At 43.0% G+C, this 22,224-nt stretch overlaps 1 protein-coding gene and 1 long non-coding RNA gene across 4 annotated transcripts in view; one reads left to right on the forward strand and one right to left on the reverse strand.

Moving 5' to 3' along the window:
* Positions 1–22,224, forward strand: part of PACS1 (phosphofurin acidic cluster sorting protein 1) — a 73,972-nt gene that overhangs the window by 44,579 nt on the left and 7,169 nt on the right. The window contains exons 8-19 of one of the 3 annotated variants that reach the window (XM_080984562.1): positions 69–125; positions 929–1,089; positions 4,069–4,162; positions 5,109–5,189; positions 5,301–5,416; positions 7,915–8,053; positions 9,027–9,134; positions 10,452–10,558; positions 14,194–14,348; positions 15,342–15,452; positions 16,142–16,244; positions 17,239–17,281. In XM_080984562.1, coding sequence (XP_080840688.1) covers positions 69–125; positions 929–1,089; positions 4,069–4,162; positions 5,109–5,189; positions 5,301–5,416; positions 7,915–8,053; positions 9,027–9,134; positions 10,452–10,558; positions 14,194–14,348; positions 15,342–15,452; positions 16,142–16,244; positions 17,239–17,281 — 1,275 coding nt within the window. Of the gene's footprint in view, positions 1–65; positions 126–928; positions 1,090–4,068; positions 4,163–5,108; positions 5,190–5,300; positions 5,417–7,914; positions 8,054–9,026; positions 9,135–10,451; positions 10,559–14,193; positions 14,349–15,341; positions 15,453–16,141; positions 16,245–17,238; positions 17,282–22,224 lie in introns of all 3 variants that reach the window. The other 2 variants (XM_080984560.1, XM_080984561.1) reach the window with 2 other exon arrangements.
* LOC308465223 lies at positions 17,996–22,216 on the reverse strand. The gene is made up of 2 exons (XR_013980368.1): positions 20,384–22,216; positions 17,996–20,346 (listed from the first exon to the last, which is right to left on the reverse strand). It is a non-coding gene; the product is annotated as an uncharacterized lncRNA (long non-coding RNA).

Here is a 22,224-nt window from a genome sequence, read left to right on the forward strand (position 1 = left end):
TGTGCCTGTCCTAGTCAATTGATAGGTGGCCTTTCTAATAAGTAAATGGTACCTCTTTTTCACAGCAGCCAAATATTAAGCAGAAGTTTGTGGCTTTACTGAAGCGGTTCAAGGTATCAGATGAGGTAGGTATGACAAAATTTATGGTCTAGATTCCTGTAAGTGTGGTTCCTGGTTATTTTACAAAAAAACATGGTAATAAGTGGATATTCCATGATGACAATTTCCACATGAAATGTAGCTGGCAATGTTTGGTCTAAAGAGAAGGGCTGAAATTCAGTGGTAGAGCACATGCTTTGCATGGAAATGATCCCAGTTTCAATCCTTGGCATCTGGTAGGGCTGAGAAAAGACCCCTGAAGCCAGTCAGTGTAGACAATACTGGCTAGATGGTTTACTTTGGAAGTATAAGGCAGCTTCCAAAGTTCCTAAGCAGTTTTATGAGGGTAGTTTTGGGATTATTGGTATGGCCTGGAGAAAACAGGAGGAACCCTGCTTACATCACAGCAGCAGGAGCTCCTTTTAGCTCTGGAAAGTATGGTTCAGGTGTCTGCATGCGTGGGTACAATCAGAAGATGATTTGCCTTACTGTTTTTGTCTTGTATTTTCATTATAAGATGTGTCTGTCACTTATCTGTTTAAGAATACAAAGCAATATAGTTTTGTTTGTGTGATCTGAAGGAAGACACAAGATTTGCTAATAGTTTTCAGGTGAAACTGTTTGGCTGACTGATGCTTGCTTGGCACTGCCCCAGTTTCAAATACCACATATTTGCATCAATATGCAGAAAGAAGATACAGCATAGAGCTTAACAGAAAGTTGCCCCTCTGAGAAGCAAATAATTCTGGGCCTGTCTTAAAGAATAGGAAGCAGTGTATTTGGAACATAGGAGCTTTGAGCACCCTGGTAACTATGTCTTTTTTAACAGGTCGGCTTTGGACTGGAACATGTCTCCAGGGAGCAGATTCGGGAGGTAGAAGAGGATCTGGATGAGCTCTATGATAGCTTGGAGATGTACAACCCCAGTGACAGTGGCCCTGAGATGGAAGATACAGAGAGCATCCTCAGCACACCAAAGCCAAAACTCAAGTAAGTGTGACTGGATAAGTTGGACACGTGTGTGTGTGTGTGTGTGTGTGTGTGTGTGTCACAGTTGGGAACCAAGATTCCTGTGCGAGATATAAAATTGCTGATACGCTGTTTTTCCACAAAACTCTGAAGCCTGAGTGACTATGCTTAAGTTTTGTTTTCTTTCAACATCAAAAAGATTTCTATTTTTGACTGAATGAGGCGACAGAATGCATCACTATGCATAAAGATGATACAGGGTTGCTGTCAGCTGTTAAAATTTTAGGGCTCTTTAACCAGGTATCAGCCCTTGGGAAAGTGTTGTCTGACTTCTGTGGTTTGATTCTGGAACCTTTTGTCAATAATAGCCACTGTTGTTAAAGCTTTCCTCTGCCACCTTGAGACCCAGCAACTTTGAAATACAAAGCCCCAAGATTTTCATAAAGCTGAATTATGTGGAAAATATATGTGCATGCTGTGTGATATGCTTGTTGACATGCATGACATATATTCAGACTTGTCCACTTTTAGGGGTGGATTATTTTCAAGCACTCTGAGTCTTTTTAAAATTCCATTCCCTGTCGTATTTGGATGGCTGCATGAAATGTGCAGAACCTTGTTCTGTAGTTCTAAGCATGCAGTAGGAAAAAGAAAAGTGAAGTTTGTGCATAATTGAGGCAGGGAGGGGGAGAGTTCTTCCTCTGGCCTCCATTCTAAGGAAACACATTCTCTTCCAACAGGATTCTTCCACTGTAGCTGCCAACCCACTCAGTTCCCTGTGCAGTCATTCTGTTCCATAACACACTCTCTCTCTCTCTCTCTCTCTCTCTCTCTCTCTCTCTCTCTGTGTGTGTGTGTGTGTGTTGAAGGGTGGACCTTGCACCCCTCCCTGATTTTGGGATTTGTATTTCTCCCGTTTCCTTTCCTTTTACAGAATCATATTAGTGATTATCTTTTAAACTGAAGCTTAATCTTTGTGGTTGGATTATGTTACAGTTCTGTCAGAAAACAATTGATCCCAACTTCAGCATGTGTGGCTTGCCTGTGAACCATTCTGATTTCCTGTTTTTCCTACCCAGATAATTGAAGCCAGTCTCCCTATGTCTCTACCCCCTATCCACTTGAACTGAATGCTTAAGAAGTCAGCTAAATAAAATAAAAAGCTGATTTTTTAAAATATTTAATTTCCTTTTGTTATTATACACACACACACGTGTGTGTGTGTGTGTGTGTGTGTGTGTATAATAAAGTCAGCTAAATGTTAGTCAGGCTTACAGAACATTTTTCTTTGGGATGTGGATGATGAAAGAGAAGGAACAGCTGCTTTTTACTAGGTTGGGAAGGCATGCCATTTGGGTCTAGAGGCCACATTGCCACTATTTAATTGTAGCTAGTGGACCAGGCAGAAAACAAAAATTGAAAAGAAACACAACCATATCTACTGCACACTTGTATTAGCTATTTGTATCTTGCCCCTTTTCAACCAAGGATGGTTTGTTACGTTAGAAAGCAGTTTTTGTTTACTAAGCAGCAAGCGCAATAAAAGCAAAATACATAATGATGTGACACAAATGTAATACAGATAAGTTGATTATTATTATTTAATTAAACAACAGTAAACTAAAAAAACAAACACCTAGCAGAAAGATAAAACTTGATCAGGAAAGTTGATTCCTACAAACTAATAAAGTCCCAAATGTCTTGTGGAATAGGATAGCGAAAAATGAATCTGAAAGGGAGTGGCATTTCTAAACCACCCATGCCACTCTTTAGAAGGTCCTTGGTAACCCCTACCATGAACACCCCGCCAAATTTCAATATAGCAGAACAGGAGCTCCCAATGGAGAGGTTAAAACACATGCAAGTTACTATGGAGGAAGTCTGGACCTGCACCAGCAGAAGTACAGTTACAGCTACTTGTTTAGCTGGCAGAGTTCCTTTCTGTTGGAGACAGGAAAATGAGGCTTGATACTCAAAAGTAGATTAGGGCAGGTTTGGGTTGTTGTTGTTTTTGCCTTGCACCTGGTCACAGTAGAAAGCAGCAATAGCCAAAGCAACTTTCTCATGGGTTGTCTGGTGAAAATGATCTCACAGCTGAAAAGGATTCAGTTTCTCCCTAGTAACAAGACAGCTTCTGTCCTTTTCCTGAAGCCATGATCCCTCCCATCTCCAAGTTTTTTCCTTAGGAAACCCCCTCCTGTTCTTCAGAAGTCTTAGTTCCTGGTAGATGAGTCTTCCTGAGTTGGATTATAACAAACAAACAGCCCAACAGGGAAGGATCAAGGTGAAAGTTGTCATGCACAGTGTGGACCTGATTTACCTGAAGGTTCCTTTGCCTGTGTTAAGGCATCAGAGCTGTAGCTTGTCCCAAATAGCTTATTTTCTCTGCCTTGGCTCCCCATTTTATGTTTATTTGCCACCCTGAGAGAATCGGAACTCTGAAACAAGAGTTTGGAGTTGTCATCAGCTATAAAGAAATGAAACAATAGGGTGATGAGTTGAAATTTGGCAGAGGCTTCCTGCAGTAGTATTTCCCCTGCAGTAGTCAAATTTCAGCCCTTCGGAGGGAGTAAACAATATTGTAGAACAGGAGTGAGAACCTCAAGCCTGAGGGTTGAATGCAACCCTCCAGGCCTCTCTGTCACTTGGGGCTCTCTCTGTGCCACATCTATCACTGTCCCTGCTCCACAGCCTCTTCAAACATGTTTGCCTGGTTGGAATTTGCTCTTGAACTATGATAATGCTTCTTCCTTTCATGAATGGAGACCAGAGAGAGGTGTGTATAAAAAGGGTTTCCCATCCCTGTTGTAGATCATCTATAAAAGAAAGCCATGGTTTGTTCCGCCATTAATGCAGGTGGAAGTTCTAAACGGAGAAGAATAGCTGCTGTGATCTAACTACATTGTTTTTTAAGAATGTCAGTCAACCTTTTTACCCTGCCCCCCGTAAGAATGTCTCTCCCTACTCCCCTCTTGATTTCACTGCTTTCTTCTATACTAGGCCTTTCTTTGAGGGAATGTCACAGTCAAGCTCCCAGACTGAAATTGGAAGCCTTAACAGCAAAGGGAGCCTCGGCAAGGATGCCACCAGCCCAGTAAGTCACAGGGATGGGGGAGCCATAGATTGTTCTTGTTCACTCTACCAACCTTATGATTATGGTGAATTGTAATTAATTTAGAAGGAAACCAATCTCAGACTTTTACAAGAAGTATTACCATATTCTACTGGTTGTGTCCATGTGGAAACAATGTTTTTCAGAACCACTGTTGTGAACTGATTGCTGTGTCCTGTCTCAAATGAATGAGATTGGTCTGTCTTCTGTCTACATGCTGCTTGCAAAGCTAAGATGAACCCCAATCTGCCTCTAGCTGTGTGTGCATTTGCATGCACACACCTGTATTCCAATGAAGGGTGGAGTGTGTAGAAGGGATCAAATTGGCCAGGTGTCACAGTTCCTGTGATTTATATTCATATTTATTATTTTTAATATTTAAAAGGGGATGGGACAGCAGGGGAATTTGGAAGCAGTTCTTTTAAACTCTTCTCCCCTTCCTTTAGGTGCTGTTAATCCTGCAATTAAAGCTTAGTAACAAAGAAAATGGGAAAACTTGCCCCAGCACTGAAGGCTCTTCTCATAGAAAACTCCCCTCTAGAGCAGGGCTTGTGATCAGTGGTGATGGGTGTTGTAGTTCAACAACTACTGCAGGGCCACATGACACCTCAAAACTCTTTGCCTTTCCTCTCCTTCTGACTCCAACACAAGTTCCCTTCCTGAAGAACTAGAAACTTGTGTTTGGAAACTGGGTTTCTCAGGGATTTGAAGGGTGATTTACCTTTGATGCTAAAGATCAATTGTTGTTGTCATTTCCAATGAAGTAAAAAGGAAGTAAAATGAAGTAAAACTAGGAAGTAAAAAGGTCCTATTTTTATAATCTGCATAAACAACGAATCACCTAGTGATTCTAAATATGATCCTTCTGAATCACAGCTTGCTTTTTTCATTTTTTCCCTATTTCTCTCCAATGCTGTTCTTTATCCAGATGGAAGCATCCATGGGGGACAAACTGAAACCTACCCGGAATAAAAATGCAGATGACAGTATCAACGAAGGAGACACACTGGTAGGTACATTTGTCCTTTATGCTATTGGTGAGGACATTTGCTAACAGCAGTAATCACCTACTTTTATGACTAATATTAATTCTGAATGCTTTTCCTCTTCCCTTCTCTAGGAAGGAAACGGTCAGGATACATTTGGAGACTCAACCACCACCTTGGTCATCCCAGAAAAAGTCAAGACACCTATGAAGACCAGCAAGGGAGATCTTCAGAGCATGGCATCACCTAGGTAGTATGCATTTTGCTTTCTTACATATTGCTATTCTGAAAATTGGTCAGAGCACTCTGTCAGCTACAGCAAGGTTGGGGAACTTGTGGCTCTGCAGAAGTTGCTGGACTCCCATAAACTCCAGTCAGCATGGCCTGTGGTCAGGGATGATGGGAGTTTGTAGTCCAACAACATCTGTAGGGCCACAGATTCCTTCCTTCTTTTAGCAACAGTATATCTGAAATTCCTGTGGCAGGGCAACTAGTAGCTTGTATTTTTGCCAAAGGGTTAAAGATGAGGGTAAAAAAGGCCATTTCCTCCTCCCTACAATTGAAGAGCATCTGTCATCTTTTCTTGGGAGGTTAGCATCAAATTCTTTAGCTATCTTGAAAAGAGGAGATTTTACTAAATTGTTCATGAGTAATTTACCTAGATTGCATGCATACATGATTTGAGTAACACAAGGGGGGGGGTGTCCTTACCTCAATGAACTTTTAAGTCACAACAGCCAGGGACAATGGAAGATGCACTGAAAGAAACTGCAAACACACATATTTAGGCTTCATTTCAATAGGAGCTGAGGACTTGGGGGGGGGGTGTAAACCAAAGGCTGCGCAGAAAAGGAGGGTTTTGAGGAAGGGTTGGAAAGAGGCATGGCTTACGTAGCCTTGTCAAGGCATAAAAGGAAGAAAGGGGTGAGTTGTATAAATGAGGAAGAAACTCTCAGCCCAGGGCAGGTCACAGGTGAGGGGAGGTATAACAAGGCATAAGGGCAGAGTTTATTTTCAGAATGCTTTCCATCGACACTGAGTAACCATACCTGCCTTTCCCAAGATTGATTAATTCTGTGTTCTCCAGTGAATGCTTGCTACCGAGCAGTGGTGGTGGGTGAGCATGGAAAGATTCACTGGGCTGGTGGCTGCTCAAGAATTTGCCCCTGTTGTGTATTCTGAATGTTCATGGAAATGTATATATTTGGGGGGGGGGTGAGGAGGGTGACTCTAGCTGCCTATATGTCATGCATGGAGAATCTTTTCCCTCTCCCAAGAGCTGCTTTCCCTTAGTGGGTAAGGCAAACCCATGCAGCTTTCCACACACTTATACCCATCCCTCCATGCACCCCATTCATCAGCCTTCCATTCATTTCACACTGTCCCTTGCACACTGTCCCTATTTCATTCCTCTTCTCCCACCTCCTTCCTCCCAGCATGGCAGTTATGCTTTAGAAGGAAGGCCTCACTTGTGCTGAGCCTAAATGTTGCACCGTGGGAGTGCGGCCAAGGAATGGAAACCATGGGCTAGTTGCAATAGAACTGGGCCTTCACCACCCGTTGCTCCTCATGTCTTTCTCAGTTGTTCAGTTTTCTTGTGGCTAGTAGTGACTCTTCAATCACAAGAGTTCAGCACTCAGCTTCTGATAGCAAATGCTGTGGCTTCAGCTAAATTCCTGTGACTCAGGCACCTGGGTAAGAATTTGACCCCAAAGTGCTCTGCTCTGTTAGAAGTCTTTGCTGTTTGGTTGTTACCTGAAATGTACCACATTTGCCTTTCTGTGTGGTGCTTGGGGAGGCAGCAGATGACTACTGCTTAAATGCAAAAGTGATACATTCCCAGGGCCCCTCCTGCTTCTCCCTTTGCAAAGCAGACGCTTAGCAGCAGACATGCTTGGCAGCACGATATGTTTGTTTGCTCAGCTCCTCCTCTCTTTGTTTCCTTTTTTCCTTGTTCAGCGGTGGCGACAGCTCTATGATCCACTTATATCCAGAGGGCAGCAAATTCTCAGAATGAAGCACATGGTTTTGTCCTTCAGTTTGCACCTTTTGCTGAATGCCTCAGATGGCAGCAGAAGGTTGGATGTGCCTTCGGGCTCCCTCAGGCTCATTACCATTCTGGGAAATGTCACTGGATGGAGGGGGGTTTCCTTGTAGCATCCAATCCAAGACTGAATCTACAGCTGTTTTTCTACCTGCTTGCATTGTGATTCCTCTGAGAGTTGCTCTCTTTCTCCATATCATGAACTTGCAGTAATTGATACCCAAGGTTGTGTGCATTCTTCTTTCTCCCCCATTGCCACCAGGTTCCTTATGTTTCTTAACATTCACTTTACGTAGCTGATATAGCCTTAAGGGTGTTCATTTTTCTCTGCAGTAATGAGGGCTAGAAACTTGGCAGTGTGTGTTATTTTTGGGGGTTGTAAGATGTTAGATATTAGATGTCACACTATGGTAGTAAGCCTGCAGGCACAAACACAACCTTGCAAATAATTTATTGTCTCAACTTAGTGGAGCTAGAAAAAAAAAATCCAAGGCTCTGTTGGCTGACTGGCTTGCTTCCTCACAAGTATTAAATGTAAGATGGGATCAGTGAGTTCTGAGACTCTGCTAGTTTCTTTGCAATGACCTTGGATCAAAGTTTCTGTGTTCCCCTGCAGGTATAACATGGTTTGCATTCTTCTTTCCATGTTCAGTAAGTTTGGAGAAGATGAGGCATTAATATCATTGTTTCTCTACCACTCACAGCAAAATGGACAGTGCTGCACACACGCCCCGGCAGAAACGCAGCACCCCACTCAAAGAGCGTCAGCTGTCAAAACCCCTCAGTGAAAGAACCAACAGTTCGGACAGTGAAAGGTCGCCAGATCTGGGTCATAGTACACAGGTAACCAGCATTCCGAGATTGCAGCTCTGGGGCTTAAACACTCTTTCCCTAATTTTGGAGGAGGAGTGGAGGTGGCGTTCCTTAAATACAGACTTGATAAAAGCCAACTGTTGTTGGGGTAGCTTGTTGCTGTAAGCTTATTTGAAGTACTGCAGTATCTTTCCAGTTGTATGTAGTCAGCCCTAAAGAGACCCTGAATCAAGTAGGCAAAGTTGTTTGTTTGTTTGTTTGTTTGCTGCATTTACATCCCGTTTTTCCTCCAAGGAGCTCCAAGGTGGCATACATGGTTCTCACCCATGCATGTGATCCTCACAAAAACCCTATGAGGTAGGTTAAGTTGAGAGACAGTGACTAGTCCTAGGTCACGTTAGGGTGCTTCATGACTGATTTATGATTTGAATCCTGGTCTCCCACCTCCTAGTCTAGCATTCTAATTACCACACTGGAATTTTTGCTTCTAAACTTAAATCCAAGAAGGGAAGGAGATTGGAGCTATATGGTTACTAAAGGGTAAGGAGCATTTGCTACGAGATACACAAAACCTTTCCCCCCACTATCCCTCAGACTTGGAAGCTTGTCCAAAGTCCTCTTTTTATTTTTTCAGTTTTCTCCATATACCAACCACTTATGTTGAACTTTTTTTTTTTTTTTTTACAGCCACAAGGGCTACAAGTATTTTCCCCTTCACCTGCCCAATAAATATAGGCAAGAGGAATGTGCATTTCTCAAATTATAGTGACCTGCTGAGGAGTAAATAAGTTGGGGAGAATGTAATTTCCCATAGTATTAAAAGGTGATCTTAGAAGTATTGTCATACAGCAAGAATAAGAGGAATGCTGCTTTTTCTCTCCCTATCCCCTCTCATGACATATGCCTTCCTGCTCCATGTTGGAGATAAGATTATTTCGCTTTATATTTGAGTTAGGAGTTATGTCAATGAACTATGCTTAAAAAACCATGCAACTTCCCCCAGCAGATTCCTCGCAAGATTGTTTATGATCAGCTGAATCAAATCTTGGTGTCAGACTCAGCCCTGCCAGAAAACATCATCCTAGTGAATACTATTGACTGGCAAGGCCAGGTAAGGAGGTTGTTGCTGTCCGTGTGTCTGTCCGTGTGTCTGTCCTGTTCTTTGCACCATCTCAATCTCTGGCCAACAGAATTAAGTAAATTGGAAAAAAGAATGTGTGCTGTTGTCCCTAACTGGTTCCATTTTCTGAGTGCAGAATGTAGCTTTGCCTGTAGAAACCTAGACTTGCTCCCCAAATATTAAGGAATGCAAAGTATTGTCATTATTATAATTTAATAATAATAAAACAATAGTAAGACTCTTATGCACCATTGGTAAATGTAACAATTTACATAATAACATAAAAAATAGGTAGGTCCCTACCCCATGAAGCTTCCAATACAAATGTTTAACAGTACTAAGATAATGGGTGGGGATGTCCTATTATTACTAGTTAATAAAGGTAATTTCCCCAACCATCAGAACCAGATCCTGCAATTCAGTCCCAGCAGAATAAATTATTCACTTTAAGCACGTTTTTTCATTGTTGTTTGATTTATTAGGTAAACTCAATTTAGCATTATTGGCAATCAGAAGTGGTTGTGCTTAATCTGTATCACTGAAGCTAAGCTACTTGGAAAATTAAGCACCAAGGGGACTGTGCAATATTGGCAAGAAGATAAGCAGTAGGAATGAAGAGCCATGAAGAAATTTTGCCCCTTCAACTGGCCATTAAAATTCATCCCAAGCCCTGTCTCATGTCAATATGTAGAGAAAATCTATTTATCTTAACTATATCATTGAGGCCGTTTGGTTAGAAGCCAGGTGTCTTATTTAGAATGAAAGTTAGCATATTCAGAATTTGACAGCTAACCCAGATTCTTCACTGAATGCCATGCAGTAACTGAATGTTTCTGCCAATGGTAAAAGGGGAAGGGTTCACTGGTGCTAGTGAGAGGCCATGTCTGGGTTGATTATCTTGGGATTCTGCTTTGTCCCGTTGAACCCTCCTTTGTATAAGCCAGGACCTTAAGTGACTGGAACAAGATCCTCGAAAAGGAGGGAATCATCTTAAAACAAATGGGTCTGTCACACAATATTTCATACCCATTGCACCTTGATTGCTTTCCCCCACTCTTACCTACTAGGGCAGCAATAAGATGAGTTTCAGATTTCCATCACCTGAGTCGTAACTGTGTCTTGTTAAGCTTGTATCCAGGGTGCTGAATGGTGCTCTGTTACCAAACCTTTTGTCTGAGGTCATGTGGCCAGTGATTGCTAATCAGGGAAGAAGGGGTGTTGTGTGGCAGTTGTGTAAACAGAGCACCAAATCCTTCCACTGCTTGCTTGCTTGCTTGCTTGCTTGCTTACTACTTGTTTTACTTCCAGTATGTAGCTGATCTCCTTCAGGACCAGAAGAAGCCAGTTGTTTGCACATGCTCCACAATTGAAGTGCAAGCTGTCCTCTCTGCAATCCTCACGAGGATCCAGCGATAGTGAGTGCACAAAGCTATATCTGTGGTGTCCCCATTTTTATACTATGGAATTTGCCCTGAGAAAATGGGAAAGAAAACCAGATTCCAAATTGCTTGAAAAGGATGCCCCAATCCACTTTGATTAGGGCTGTCCATCCTTGTCTGCACTTGAATAACTGAAACATCACTTAATCCTTAGAACTAAAGACTCTTCTCTGGCAGGAAGGATGGGGGAAGGATGGTCTTTATATCTGCAAGGTTTCAGTACTCAAATGTGTTTACAAAGGTGCCTGCTTCCTTCCTAAGGCAGGCACACAGAGAGAAGATAACGGTTGTGTACAAGGCATGCTTTGACTTCAGCCATAGGAAGGGAGCACAATCCTATAGTGAAAGCTGCCTGTATGCAGAGTAAGAAAGGGGGAGGGAGGAAGAATTCAATGTAAGCGCGCAAATCTCCCATCTGGGTTTGATGCCTTGTAGTCAATAACCTATACATAGATGAGCTGCAGATGAGGCGCATCTGTGCCCCTTCTCCACATTTTAAAAGTCTCAAATTCTTCCCAGTGCCTCTTGCAGGACACTCAATATTGGGAATATGTGTTCTGAAGTTACGGTTCTTATGACCACAACTCAAAGAGGACACATTGCAGGTCAATCAAAGAAGACACCTTGCCAAACAACAGTTCATTGATGACAACCCAGTTCCTACCATACAGGATTGGCATCGTCACAGATCTCTGGTGGCTCCACTGCACATTGCTCTAGTATCATGAAAAGCAAAGCAGCTTGAGGGCATTGCTGCAGCTGGAGTAGACACATACATCGGCCTCCCCCTAGTGTTCTCCCTCATTCCTAAAAATATTTTATTTGTTTAATCATTAGTACTTGCACCTTCAGTAAAAGCAGCTTCCAGGACAGCCACTGTGGAACTTATTGGAAAATATTTTAACAAAAAGCAACCATCTATTAAAAACTACAGAAGCAAATAGCATCATTGGTGGGGCTAACTAGAATAATTAAATTGCTTTTGAAATAAAAAAATTAAAAAATTGTCCAGTAGCACCTTAGAGACCAACTGAGTTTGTTCTGGGTATAAGCTTTTGTGTGCACACACACTTCTTCAGATACACAGTTGCTTTTGAAAGGCTTGGGAAAACAAAAGGCTTTAACCCAGCATGACAGTGAGGATGAGAGTCAGGTCAGCCTCCAGGGTGGGTTCAACATCCAAAAATACACTCTTCACAGCAGTGGCGGAGCTAGGGGCTTTGCCACCCGGAGCGGGGGGTGGGGTGGCATGCCACCCACGCACAAGCGTCCCAATGGGGGTGCCGCCCGCGGTGGTGTCACCCCTGTCAGGGTGGAACCTGGGCGGCCCACCGCCCCCTTCCTACACCACAGCTTCACAGTTGCCATCTGCCTGACTTTATAAGATGAGAGTGCTCAGGAAAGGGCCTTGGAGTTCTTAAGCTTAAATGCAGATGTAACCTTTCTCTAGCACATTCTATTGTTACGTGGGCTTGAGTCACCAGAGGAACAGCAACTACGTTGTTTCAGTAACATAAGGACAAGCTGTCAATTTTTCTTTCCATCCAGCACCATAATCCAAGAAATAAGATTTAGTTGTGTGCTCCTGGCTCCCCTGGGCTTCTTTGCTATTTTCATGCCAGAGTCATCCTGGAAGCTGCTGAAATGCAGGTCTGCTTTACCAGCATGATTGGCTGCCTACAAAAGAGGCTCGGCACTCAAATTCCAGCATCTTCCTCTCTCACATCCATGATGGGAAGTCAATGCCCATATAATTAGAAGGACCTTTCTTCACTGTATTCTTTGTCACTGCAATATGACAGTGGTTGGAGAGGGCAAAGTGCAAGTCTCCCAGGACATGATTCACACTATACTGTTTTGTCAGGTTAAGTGGAGTCATCACTTAGCTCTGGAGACTGTCTGATGCCAGGGCACAGGCCTCAATACGTACAAAATAGTAATGAGTGCCTTCTGAGCTTGAGTACCCACTGTCAGCTACCAAACATGAAACGGATCTTTAAAAGCAGATGCCATGCAGGATTGAGCCCCCAAGCACCTCTTAGAAATTAAGCTGTTGTTAATTTCAAATTCTGCATTATGAAGTAAAGATGCCTATGTATTTGTCCTCTGCTTGAGACTACACCTTACTGAAATTCAAGGTAGGAGAGATTTCTGTGCTTGTGGGATTGGAGGTCAAGGTTTAGGTTTGGCTCTTGCCTCATATCTCCCTGAAGTTCCTGCTCCTCATAGACTCCACACTGAGGGTAAAAGTCATGGGTAGGCAAACTAAGACTCGGGAGCAGGATCCGGCCCAGTCGCCTTCTAAATCTGGCCCACGGACAAGTCCTGGAATCAGCGTGTTTTTACATGAGTAGAATGTGTCCTTTTATTTAAAATGCATCTCTGGGTATTTGTGGGGCATAAGAATTCGTTCATTTTATTTATTTTTTCAAAATATAGTCCGGCCCCCCACAAGGTCTGAGGAACAGTGAACCGGCCCCCTGCTGAAAAAGTTTGCTGACCCCTGGTAAAAGTAAATGTTCAGGTTCTTAAAGAGTTTGCAAGCTTTCCTGGTCCTGCTTAAAACAAAAATACTGTGTTACGTGTTCTCAGTGTTGTGTCTAGAAGCAGTAAAGCTGTAGGCATCATTGAGGTGTTTAAATGCATTTTTCTCCAGCTCTTCAGTGCCCTCTAGTGGCCTTTGGTCATGCTGCTAATTTACATGTTAAGACGGATGCTTGAAGCTTTGAAGAAGTGCTCACTTGTTCAGTGTGAAGGAGCTTAGAGTTCACAAAAAGTGAATCCACCCCACCCTCATAAAATACATTTAAATTGCTCCTTCAGATGTATGGAGCATGCAAGGTTGCTAAGAGCTGGGATATGGTCTGCAGAAGGTTGTCGGCACATTGTAAAAAGAAAGGTGCAGCTTCCATTTCACCACTGTGTGGCTTGTAATGTGTGACAGGGAGATATTTATATCTCCTAACATGTGCTTGGCAGTGCAGATCATAGCTTCTGAGTGCATGTTTACCATATGTGATATCACACATACCTGGCCTATGCACATTAGTGGACACCATGGGAACCTGTGGTGGCTAAATGAGAGCTCATATTTTCCCGTAAAGTATGAAGCAGCCTTCTAACTGAGTGTGAGTGTTGACAAGCTAGTAAATTACAGTGCATTTAAATTAATGGCCTAGGAGCCATAGGATTGTTGGGAAGTAAGTGACTGTGGTCCTGAGCAGTGCCTGAATGAGAACCTTGCAAGTCCTTTAGGGCTATCTACAAGGAAAAGTTGGAGATCAATGAAATAAAGGTCCCTTTGAGAGATCTGACTGTGCTTTCATTAAGCCTTGGCATGTATTAAGGTCTGTGGTTATATAGTCCTTAGTCTGAAGAAGCCAGAGTTGTATTGCTGTGGCACCTCCTATTTTAAGGAAACAGTTCCTTGCAACTCCCTACTTAGGTGGGGTGTAGGGTAGATCATATGCATGGTTTTCTTTTCAACACTAAGATAGAATTCCCAGTTCCACCATTTCTGTTTTTTGCCTTCTACAAGTAGATAGTACTATAAATGCAGAGCCTGACGTACAACTATCTTAACTGCCCTCTTCTTTCTTTCCACCCATCAGCTGCAACTGTAATTCCTCCATGCCACGTCCTGTGAAGGTGGTGTCTATCGGGGGGCAGAGTTATCTCAGCTCTATTTTGAGGTTTTTTGTGAAGCAATTGGCAAACAAGACATCAGACTGGCTGAGCTATATGAAGTTTCTCATCATCCCACTAGGTAATACTGCCTGTGCATGTGGCTCGCTCGCTTGGTAGGTGGCTATTGAGTTACACATCTGAAACCCAATAGTTCTACATTTCAGTGACCCAAAAGCCACCAGGTTTAGTAGCTCTCTTCTTACAAACAGAATGAATGAGCTGAACTGACCTACCTTCCTCCACTCAGTTCAAAAAACGAAGCCACCAATACTTGCCAAAAGCTCACTCAACGCAACATTCTTTGTCTGGTTTTTTTTTACAGCCCATGATACCCTTCCTCAGAACCAGTGGACTCAGTTTCAGTTTTTGAGGGCAAAATTTAATTGGTGGGTCTGAGCTTTTAAAAACATGCTTCCTCAGTTTTTGAGGCTGTGTTTTTATTATGAAGTAGGGAATGAAAGGCAAAATGTTGAGGAGGATGTTTCCTTTTAATAATGAGTGACATCTTTTGTTATCTCATACCTAAGTATTTTTTAAAGTCAGTTTTGTTGAATATTTGGGAATAAGAAAATGCTTAGGTTTAAGCTAAAGCTGGTAATCAATTACAAAAATAATAATTGCTGAACAGCCTCAATTTTTTTGTAGTGAAATATGTGATGGTTTACTTAAAGGAGAGTGAGTTTCCCAATCATTGGGGGTAGTTTTCTTTCGGTAGAAAGAGAGAGATTACCCATTTTTGTCTCTGAATAATAAGAATCACTCTACAAAAGGAGTGTTGTGGTAAAGACAGTTGCAGTTTCTATTTTTTGGAGAGTCAATGGCTTTCTGATGCCAAAGGGTCTGTTGCCTCAGCAGCCATCTGTCGGTGCTAGATATGTGTAGCTTGCCAAGGAAAATCATAGCAACACAAAGGGAGAGGCGGGATTATTGGGTTGTTTTTGTTTTTATTATGTCTTTTGTGTTATTATATTGTGATTTTATGTTATGAACTGCCCTGAGACCTCCGGGTGTAGGGCAGTATATAAATTTAAATAATAATAATAAATAGGCCTTCCTCTCATTTCTCCACCAGGTTCTCACCCAGTAGCCAAGTACATGGGCTCTGTGGATAGCAGATACAGTGGTATGTTTCTTGATGCCACCTGGCGAGAACTCTTCAGCAAATCTGAGCCACCTATGACGGGTAAGAGCAAGTTTTCAGTTCACAGTGAGTGACAGAAGTAACATCTTTCAGAAAGGTCTTTATTCTGTCTTGCCAGACTGGGGACTCATCTGTACATGTGCTGCTTTTATGTAAGTTAGAAACAAACTCAGGTGAGAAGCCAAAGATTTAGTATGGGCCTTTGGTATTACACCAAACCAGTGCTTGGTAGATGTGGACCCCTCCCTGTGTCCAGCTAGTGTTTAATAAGACAATGTTGTCATTGGCAGTCAATGGTAGGCCATAATGTCATTTGACAGAACGAGCAATTCCAGCCAAGATGCAAAGTCACCTTTCCCAGGACCCTTGCAAGTTTGAGGACAACAGTGAACTACACATTGATCAGCAGGATTATGGACTAGGTGACAAATTTGGGCAGCTAGAGTTGGGTGGGGCGGAATAATGGCATTTAGCACTGATATTTACCACACCAGGATGGGGTCCATACTTAACGCTTGCGCATCTTTTTGTTAATCCAAATTCTCCTGCCTGCCTCTCCCCATCAGCCACTTCTCTGGCTTGTCACTCTTTGTGCCTCAATGCAGATAACAACTCATGTGTATCTTAAAGCCAGCATCTTGAAGGTTCTCCCACTTGCTGGCTTGGGTAATGATGAATACTTGGTGTGCCTTTCCTGCTTGACGCTCTCTTTGGGTTATCTTCCTTCTCAGAGCCTTTTGATGTGGTTGGCCGGATCATGCAGTATGTCAGTGGAGCAAATGTGACTCACCAGCTGCCCGTGGCCGAGGCCATGCTGACCTGCAAACACAAATTGTAAGTCCTTCCCCATCCACCCCTCTGCCATGGGCTTTGGATTTCAGCGTGGTGGGTGAGTGGCCTCAAATTGCCTCACCCACATAGCTAGAAGAAACCTAAATGTGAACTATAATCTTTGCTGTGTCTGTATTTATTGAAAGTTCATTCAGAATCCCCTTTGGCATGCCCTTTCTCAGTCTTCATTTTGTTTGTATGCAAAGCAAGACTGAGACAAACCACTGTAAAAAAGTGGAAGGTGGCTTGCTGGTGGTTCTCAAGGAAGGCTAGTCTGTGCATTGCGATATACTGGTGAAAGTGTTGTGGGCACATTGCAATCACACACATGCGTACTCACTTCCTCCCTGACGGCAATTAGGTTTGAAAAAAGTGTGTTGGCTTTCTTTCTCCACCCCCAAGCCTAATGCAGCTAGAGATTATCTTCTTGGAGAGTATTGCTAGGGAGGCACAAGTCACTCTTCCCTCCTCAGCTGCAGTTTCCAGGAAGGTCACTTCCTTACACACAGCAATTAAGCTTGAAAAAAGAACTTCTATTGGAGCCAGGAGAAGGTTTCTTTCAAGCCTAATTGTATGTGGCTGAGGAGGGGGGTTAGCTAGGGAGAAAGTTAACTGTGTGCCCCTCCCCATGTGAAGCTGCTGTAAAACAATCAGAGCTATAAATTCTTTTGGACTCTCTTACATATGGAATTATTGGACCCATGTCGTACCCTTTTTTCAAGAGTCAAGAGTCCCAATGTGAAACCCGTTGCCAAATGGAAGCATCCTCCATACTGAGGCTGTAATGTGATGGGACTGACCTTCCAGTCTTCATGTTCTTTTTTGTCTGGTCGTGTACCTGCAGAATGCTGTGTTTTGAAGCCCTAGGTTTATGTTTGTTTCATTTGTCAGATACGTAAAATAGAAAAGAAGGTAGAGAAAGCCTTTGCCTTTCAGCATTGCTTGTTCTCTCTTTTCCCGTCATTTGGATTTTTAATGGCTGTTTCTTTACCCACAGCCAAGATGAAGATTCTTACCAGAAGTTCATCCCTTTCATTGGGGTAAGAGTTTTACATTTCTTGGATTTTTCATCTCTGAATATGAACTTATTTTATTCAGGGCCAGTTTACCTGAACTCTTTTATAGCTATGGTTACTTAGATAAAGGCTACTTTACGAAAACAAATGTGTGCGCATTTCTGTAGCTGTAGTTTAACTTTGGAAGCCACCTCACTTGCAGAACTATCATTTTCACCTACTGTGTTCCTTACCCTGCTGATGCTGAACGGAAGTTGTGGTTAAAATTCAGATGTGGTGGTATTTAATCAAATGACATTGTGTAATTTAGCTTGGGCTAAATTTATCTTTCTGAGTCGAGGACTTGGCAGTAAGCCTGACTGGATCCCATCTGATGAGTGGTGAAGTCATAAGTGAAAGCAGGCTTCCCATGTTGAAGATCTCATAAAATTAGGCTTGTTTGTTTGGTTTTTAAATACCAGTTTCACTGTCCCTAAATTCAGGCAGCTAACAGAATGTTGGGGGTAGTTGGCCAGTTTGTCACCTTGCAAATAGAGAGGCTGCATACATGAAACATGATTTCCTTAATGCAAATCTAATGCTCAACCATGGATAATGAATGCCATAGTTAATTTGCATACGTTCCAGCCATGGTTTCACCTCCTGGTTTGTGGGTAATCCTTATCCACAGCTATGTTTGCACCAGGGGCAAAGCATTCGGTTTGCAGATCGCTGTAAAGTGAAAGTAGCTTTTTAAAAAAAAACACCCAACTTCACTTCATCCCTGACGGTCAGAAGCAAAATAAGGAAATGATGACAGCAGCACTGTTGCAATCCACTTGCAATCTGCTAGATATTGGTTAACATCACCATCCCTTCAACACTTCACTGGTTACTGCTGCCAAGAAAATGCCAGAGGTCAAAAACTATGCAGCTGCCTATGAGGAGATGCTCTAGCTCCAAGCAAGGATGAAATCATGTTGGGAAAAGATAGCTTTATTCCTTTGTGGCCACTGTGCAACCTTTAATGAGCAGTGCTTGTAGCATTGTCGTCACCGCTGCCTTTTTTAAAAAGCTCTTAACATTTACTGTGTTTGCATTTCTGTTTTTATTATAAAGTGCCTGTTGTCAGTCAGAAATTCAGTCAGAATGTAAACATTTCAAATAAAATAAATAAGCTTGCACATTTAAGATCAATGCCCCACCTTTTGTTTCCTTAGGCCACTTTGTGCCCTTGCAATATACAATTGCAATATACAAGGCAGCTCACTTTAAATTGAAATGTTACATGAAAATACCTCCTGTACAATTAATGAAGCATAAAGTGGGGGCTTTTTGCAGCAACTGTCTGTCTGTGATTTTTGATAGTGACTGAGGAAGGCCAAGAGGGGTTGTGGCGATCACACAGGGTCCCCGGACGTTTGATGGTCTATTGATCCCGGTGCCACCACTGTGATTGCCGCTTCGCAGCCACCAACCCGTTTCCCTCGGGTACACACAGAGTCCAGACAGTTGTTAACATTAACAAATAATCAAGTTTATTGTTATAAACATGAACAAGTTTAAGGTTTCAGTTAATTTTTCTTGTCAGTTTCTTAATCTTAGTTTCTTTACTGACCTATTCGTTCCTAACAACTTCAAACTGATTATCCCAACTAACTATCTGACTCCACCTAACAGTTCCTCTCACACTCTCTCAACACAACTCAACCAACCCACAGACTTATCCTCCCTCTTCCTTCTCCAACCCCCAACTCTCAACTGACTTCCACACACACTGACTCTAACTCTAACTCCTCCTATCAGTTTCTCTCTGGCCAATCACATCACACTCATTTAACCCTTTCCTTATGATCCACCTAGGAGGCAAACACCACGGGGGTGTACTTGACTATATTTTAATGGTTGGAGGGGAAACTGTTGCCTCACCTACATCACCACTGGTCTAGGATTATCTTGACTCTCTTATTGCTCATGATTTTGGGGCATAGATGGTCACAAATAATTATTTGGAAGAAACCTTTTCTCTTGCCAAGGCACTCTATCTCAGCTTTTGCAATTGTGGTGTTATAAATCTTTTAGAGATTTGTTACTTGCAGGCTTCTGCTGCATCCTCAATAATTAAATCTGTTTCAAAGCACAGATCTCCCAAGGGAGGGCACCTGCAAAGCAAAAAGTTATCTTTCCTCTCTTGTGCATAAGCCCCTGCCTGGCACTCAAAGTTCTGCTAACAAAATTGCCCTCCCTTTTCTCTTCCCACCCTCACTCAAACATATTGGGCTATGTTTGACAAACTAACCTCTGCTTTGACACAGAGGAGGATCTTAAAGGTTAAAGAAAGCTCATTGTGTTTGCTAGTGTGACCATTAGGTAGACATGAGGGATGCTGGCCACTGAGGACAATTCTTTCCCTGCAAAGGAACTGGTGGGCCTGGCAAGAAAGGCAATACCCTCCCCCCAAAAAAACCCCTGCAAAAAGCTTATTTGCTCTCCTTTTTAAAGCACAGAGGAAATATGAGTCAATCTGAACCAGGCAGGGGTGGAGGGAGTGACTCAGCAGACTGTGACCCACAAGTGTGCACTGGAACTGCTGATGTGATGACAACCAATTAAGGCGAAACCTCAGATGCATTAGTTTTTAGAATGCTCTCAAGCCCCCGTGCTATTTACAGAAGGAAAGTAAAAATGTGTGCATTATTTGATGGAACAGTGTGGGGAGCCTGAGAGTTTCACATTTCAGGCTGTTAGCTTTTTTAGAAATGTTGGCAAGTATATCAGGCAGACCTCCTGGTTGCGGGGCACATCTGAAACACAGATCACCTGGTGGCAAGCAAAATCCTTCTCCAGCCAAAGAGGACTCATGGCACAAAGCAGAAAGTGTGGCCTTGAATCAACACTGCCAGAACAACCAAACCTGAACTTTGTGAACACTTCTCTCATTCCATCAAACTGCACCAGAGACAGTGTCGAAACAAGGTGGAATCTACACCAAAGATGCAACCTACAACACAGCTATGATCTCTTTTGGCAAAAGAGAGCAGCAGATCTCCAACTGGTTTGAGGCCGGCATTAAGGACATGGAGCCTGTTATTGCTGCAGAGAGCAAGGCTCTTGTGAACTGCAAGTGTGCAGCCTGTGACAAGGCACTTGCTGCACTGAGAAAGACAAGGAGTGGTGCCAAGCAGATTGCCAGATGATGTGCCAGTGACCACTGGCTAAAAGCTGTGTCAGAGCTGACACTGTCACTGCTGACAGTGGCAACACTTTAAAAATGTACAAATGCATGAAGACAGCCTTTGGAGTTTGGAGCAACAATCAGGAAGACTGTACCACTGAATACCTTGTCTTTAGATATCATCACAAACCGTGGCAAGCAGATGAAGCAATGAGCAGAGCACTATCAAGAACTGTCCTGATGGGAAAACATGGTCTCCGACATAGCAATTGACAGCATCCAGACTCTTCCTGTCTTGGAAGCGCTAGATGTCTCTCCCTCCCTTGACAAGCTGAAGAATGCCATCGACTCTCAGGCATGTGGTAAAGCCCCAGGACAGGGCAGAATCCCAACAGAAGTGCTGAAAGCAGGTCTCAGTTCCTCCCTCATTCTGCACCTCCATGGTCTTCTCTTGCAGTGTTGGGGAAAAGGATCTGTGCCACAAGAGATGTGTGACCCCAGATTGTGACCCTCTATAAGAGCAAAAGTGGCCACCATGATTGTAACAACTACCGTGGAATCTTCCTGCTGAGTACTGTGTTACTCACTGACAGGGTCTATCCTGAGTCACAATGCTTCAGAGCTCATGTTGAACAATCAACATGATTTTCTCACTGTGCCAGCTGCAGGAGAAATGCTGAGAGCAGAAACGACCTTTGTATATCGCCTTCATTGACCCGAAAAAGGCCTTTGACCTTGGCAGCCCAAAAGGACTGTCCACACTGCTCAACAAGATAGGATGCCCACCTAAGCTCCACAAGATGAGCATGTCCTTCCATGAGAACATGCACAGCACCATACAGTATGACAGTTCATCCTCAGACACCTTCATAAGAGTGGTGTGAAACAGGGCTGTGTTCTCACTCCAACTCTCCTTGGCTTGTTCTTCTCCCTGTTGCTCTCCTATGCCTTCAGCTTGACCTAAACCCACATTCCTAGCATGTTCTCACTTCCGTTTCAGCATCATCTATGCTGGTTTGGTCATGTACACAAATGGAAGATGACAGGATCCCCAAGGGCATGCTCTATGGGGAGCTGGCTTCAGGCAGTAGACCAGCTATGCATTGCAAAGATGTTTGCAAACATGACATGAAGGCCGACAACATTAACCCTTCCATTGTAGATGATTGCAGTATCTGGAGACAGTCAGGTTTTGTATTCACAGCAGTGACCAGAGGAGGAATGACCACTAGGAGGAGCACAGAGAGAAGATACGCCATAGAGCACCTGTAGCAGCCAAACTGAACATCTTCATCTGCCCCACCATCGATAAAACATGTCTCTCCCGTATCAGTCTCTACAGCCACAGTAGGCACTGTAACTCTCCGATGCTTTGACTTTATTTCTGAAGGCGCACTCTTCCATTTGTCTCCTAAGACAGATGGATGCCAGCAACAACAGATCAGGCCAAGAGCAGAGGGCCACACTTCTACTATTTAGAATAAGAAAGAGGGGGAGATAGATTTTCATGCTTAGTCTCCAGCAGCTTCCTGAACTAGGTCCCAGTTTCAGGCCTCAAGCAGCTGATAGTAAATACTGAGCAGGTGGGAAGAAAAATCCTAGGCGTATACTGTGAATGCCATGTTTTCATTATAGTTCTGGAAGGGTTAACTGTCTTGTGCTTCTCTTCTATAACTTTGAGATAAAGTGACTTTCCTTAGGAAGGTCAAATGTGTTTCTTTTCCACCTGTAGCTAAATTATTTGTCAGGCTTTGTTTTTGAAGTGATTTGCCTTCATTGTTTGCTCTCTCCTTCTCACTCCCTGCCCCCTGCA

Source organism: Podarcis pityusensis, assembly GCF_964106645.2.
Source record: "Podarcis pityusensis genome assembly, chromosome: 16".
NCBI lineage: Eukaryota > Metazoa > Chordata > Lepidosauria > Squamata > Lacertidae > Podarcis > Podarcis pityusensis.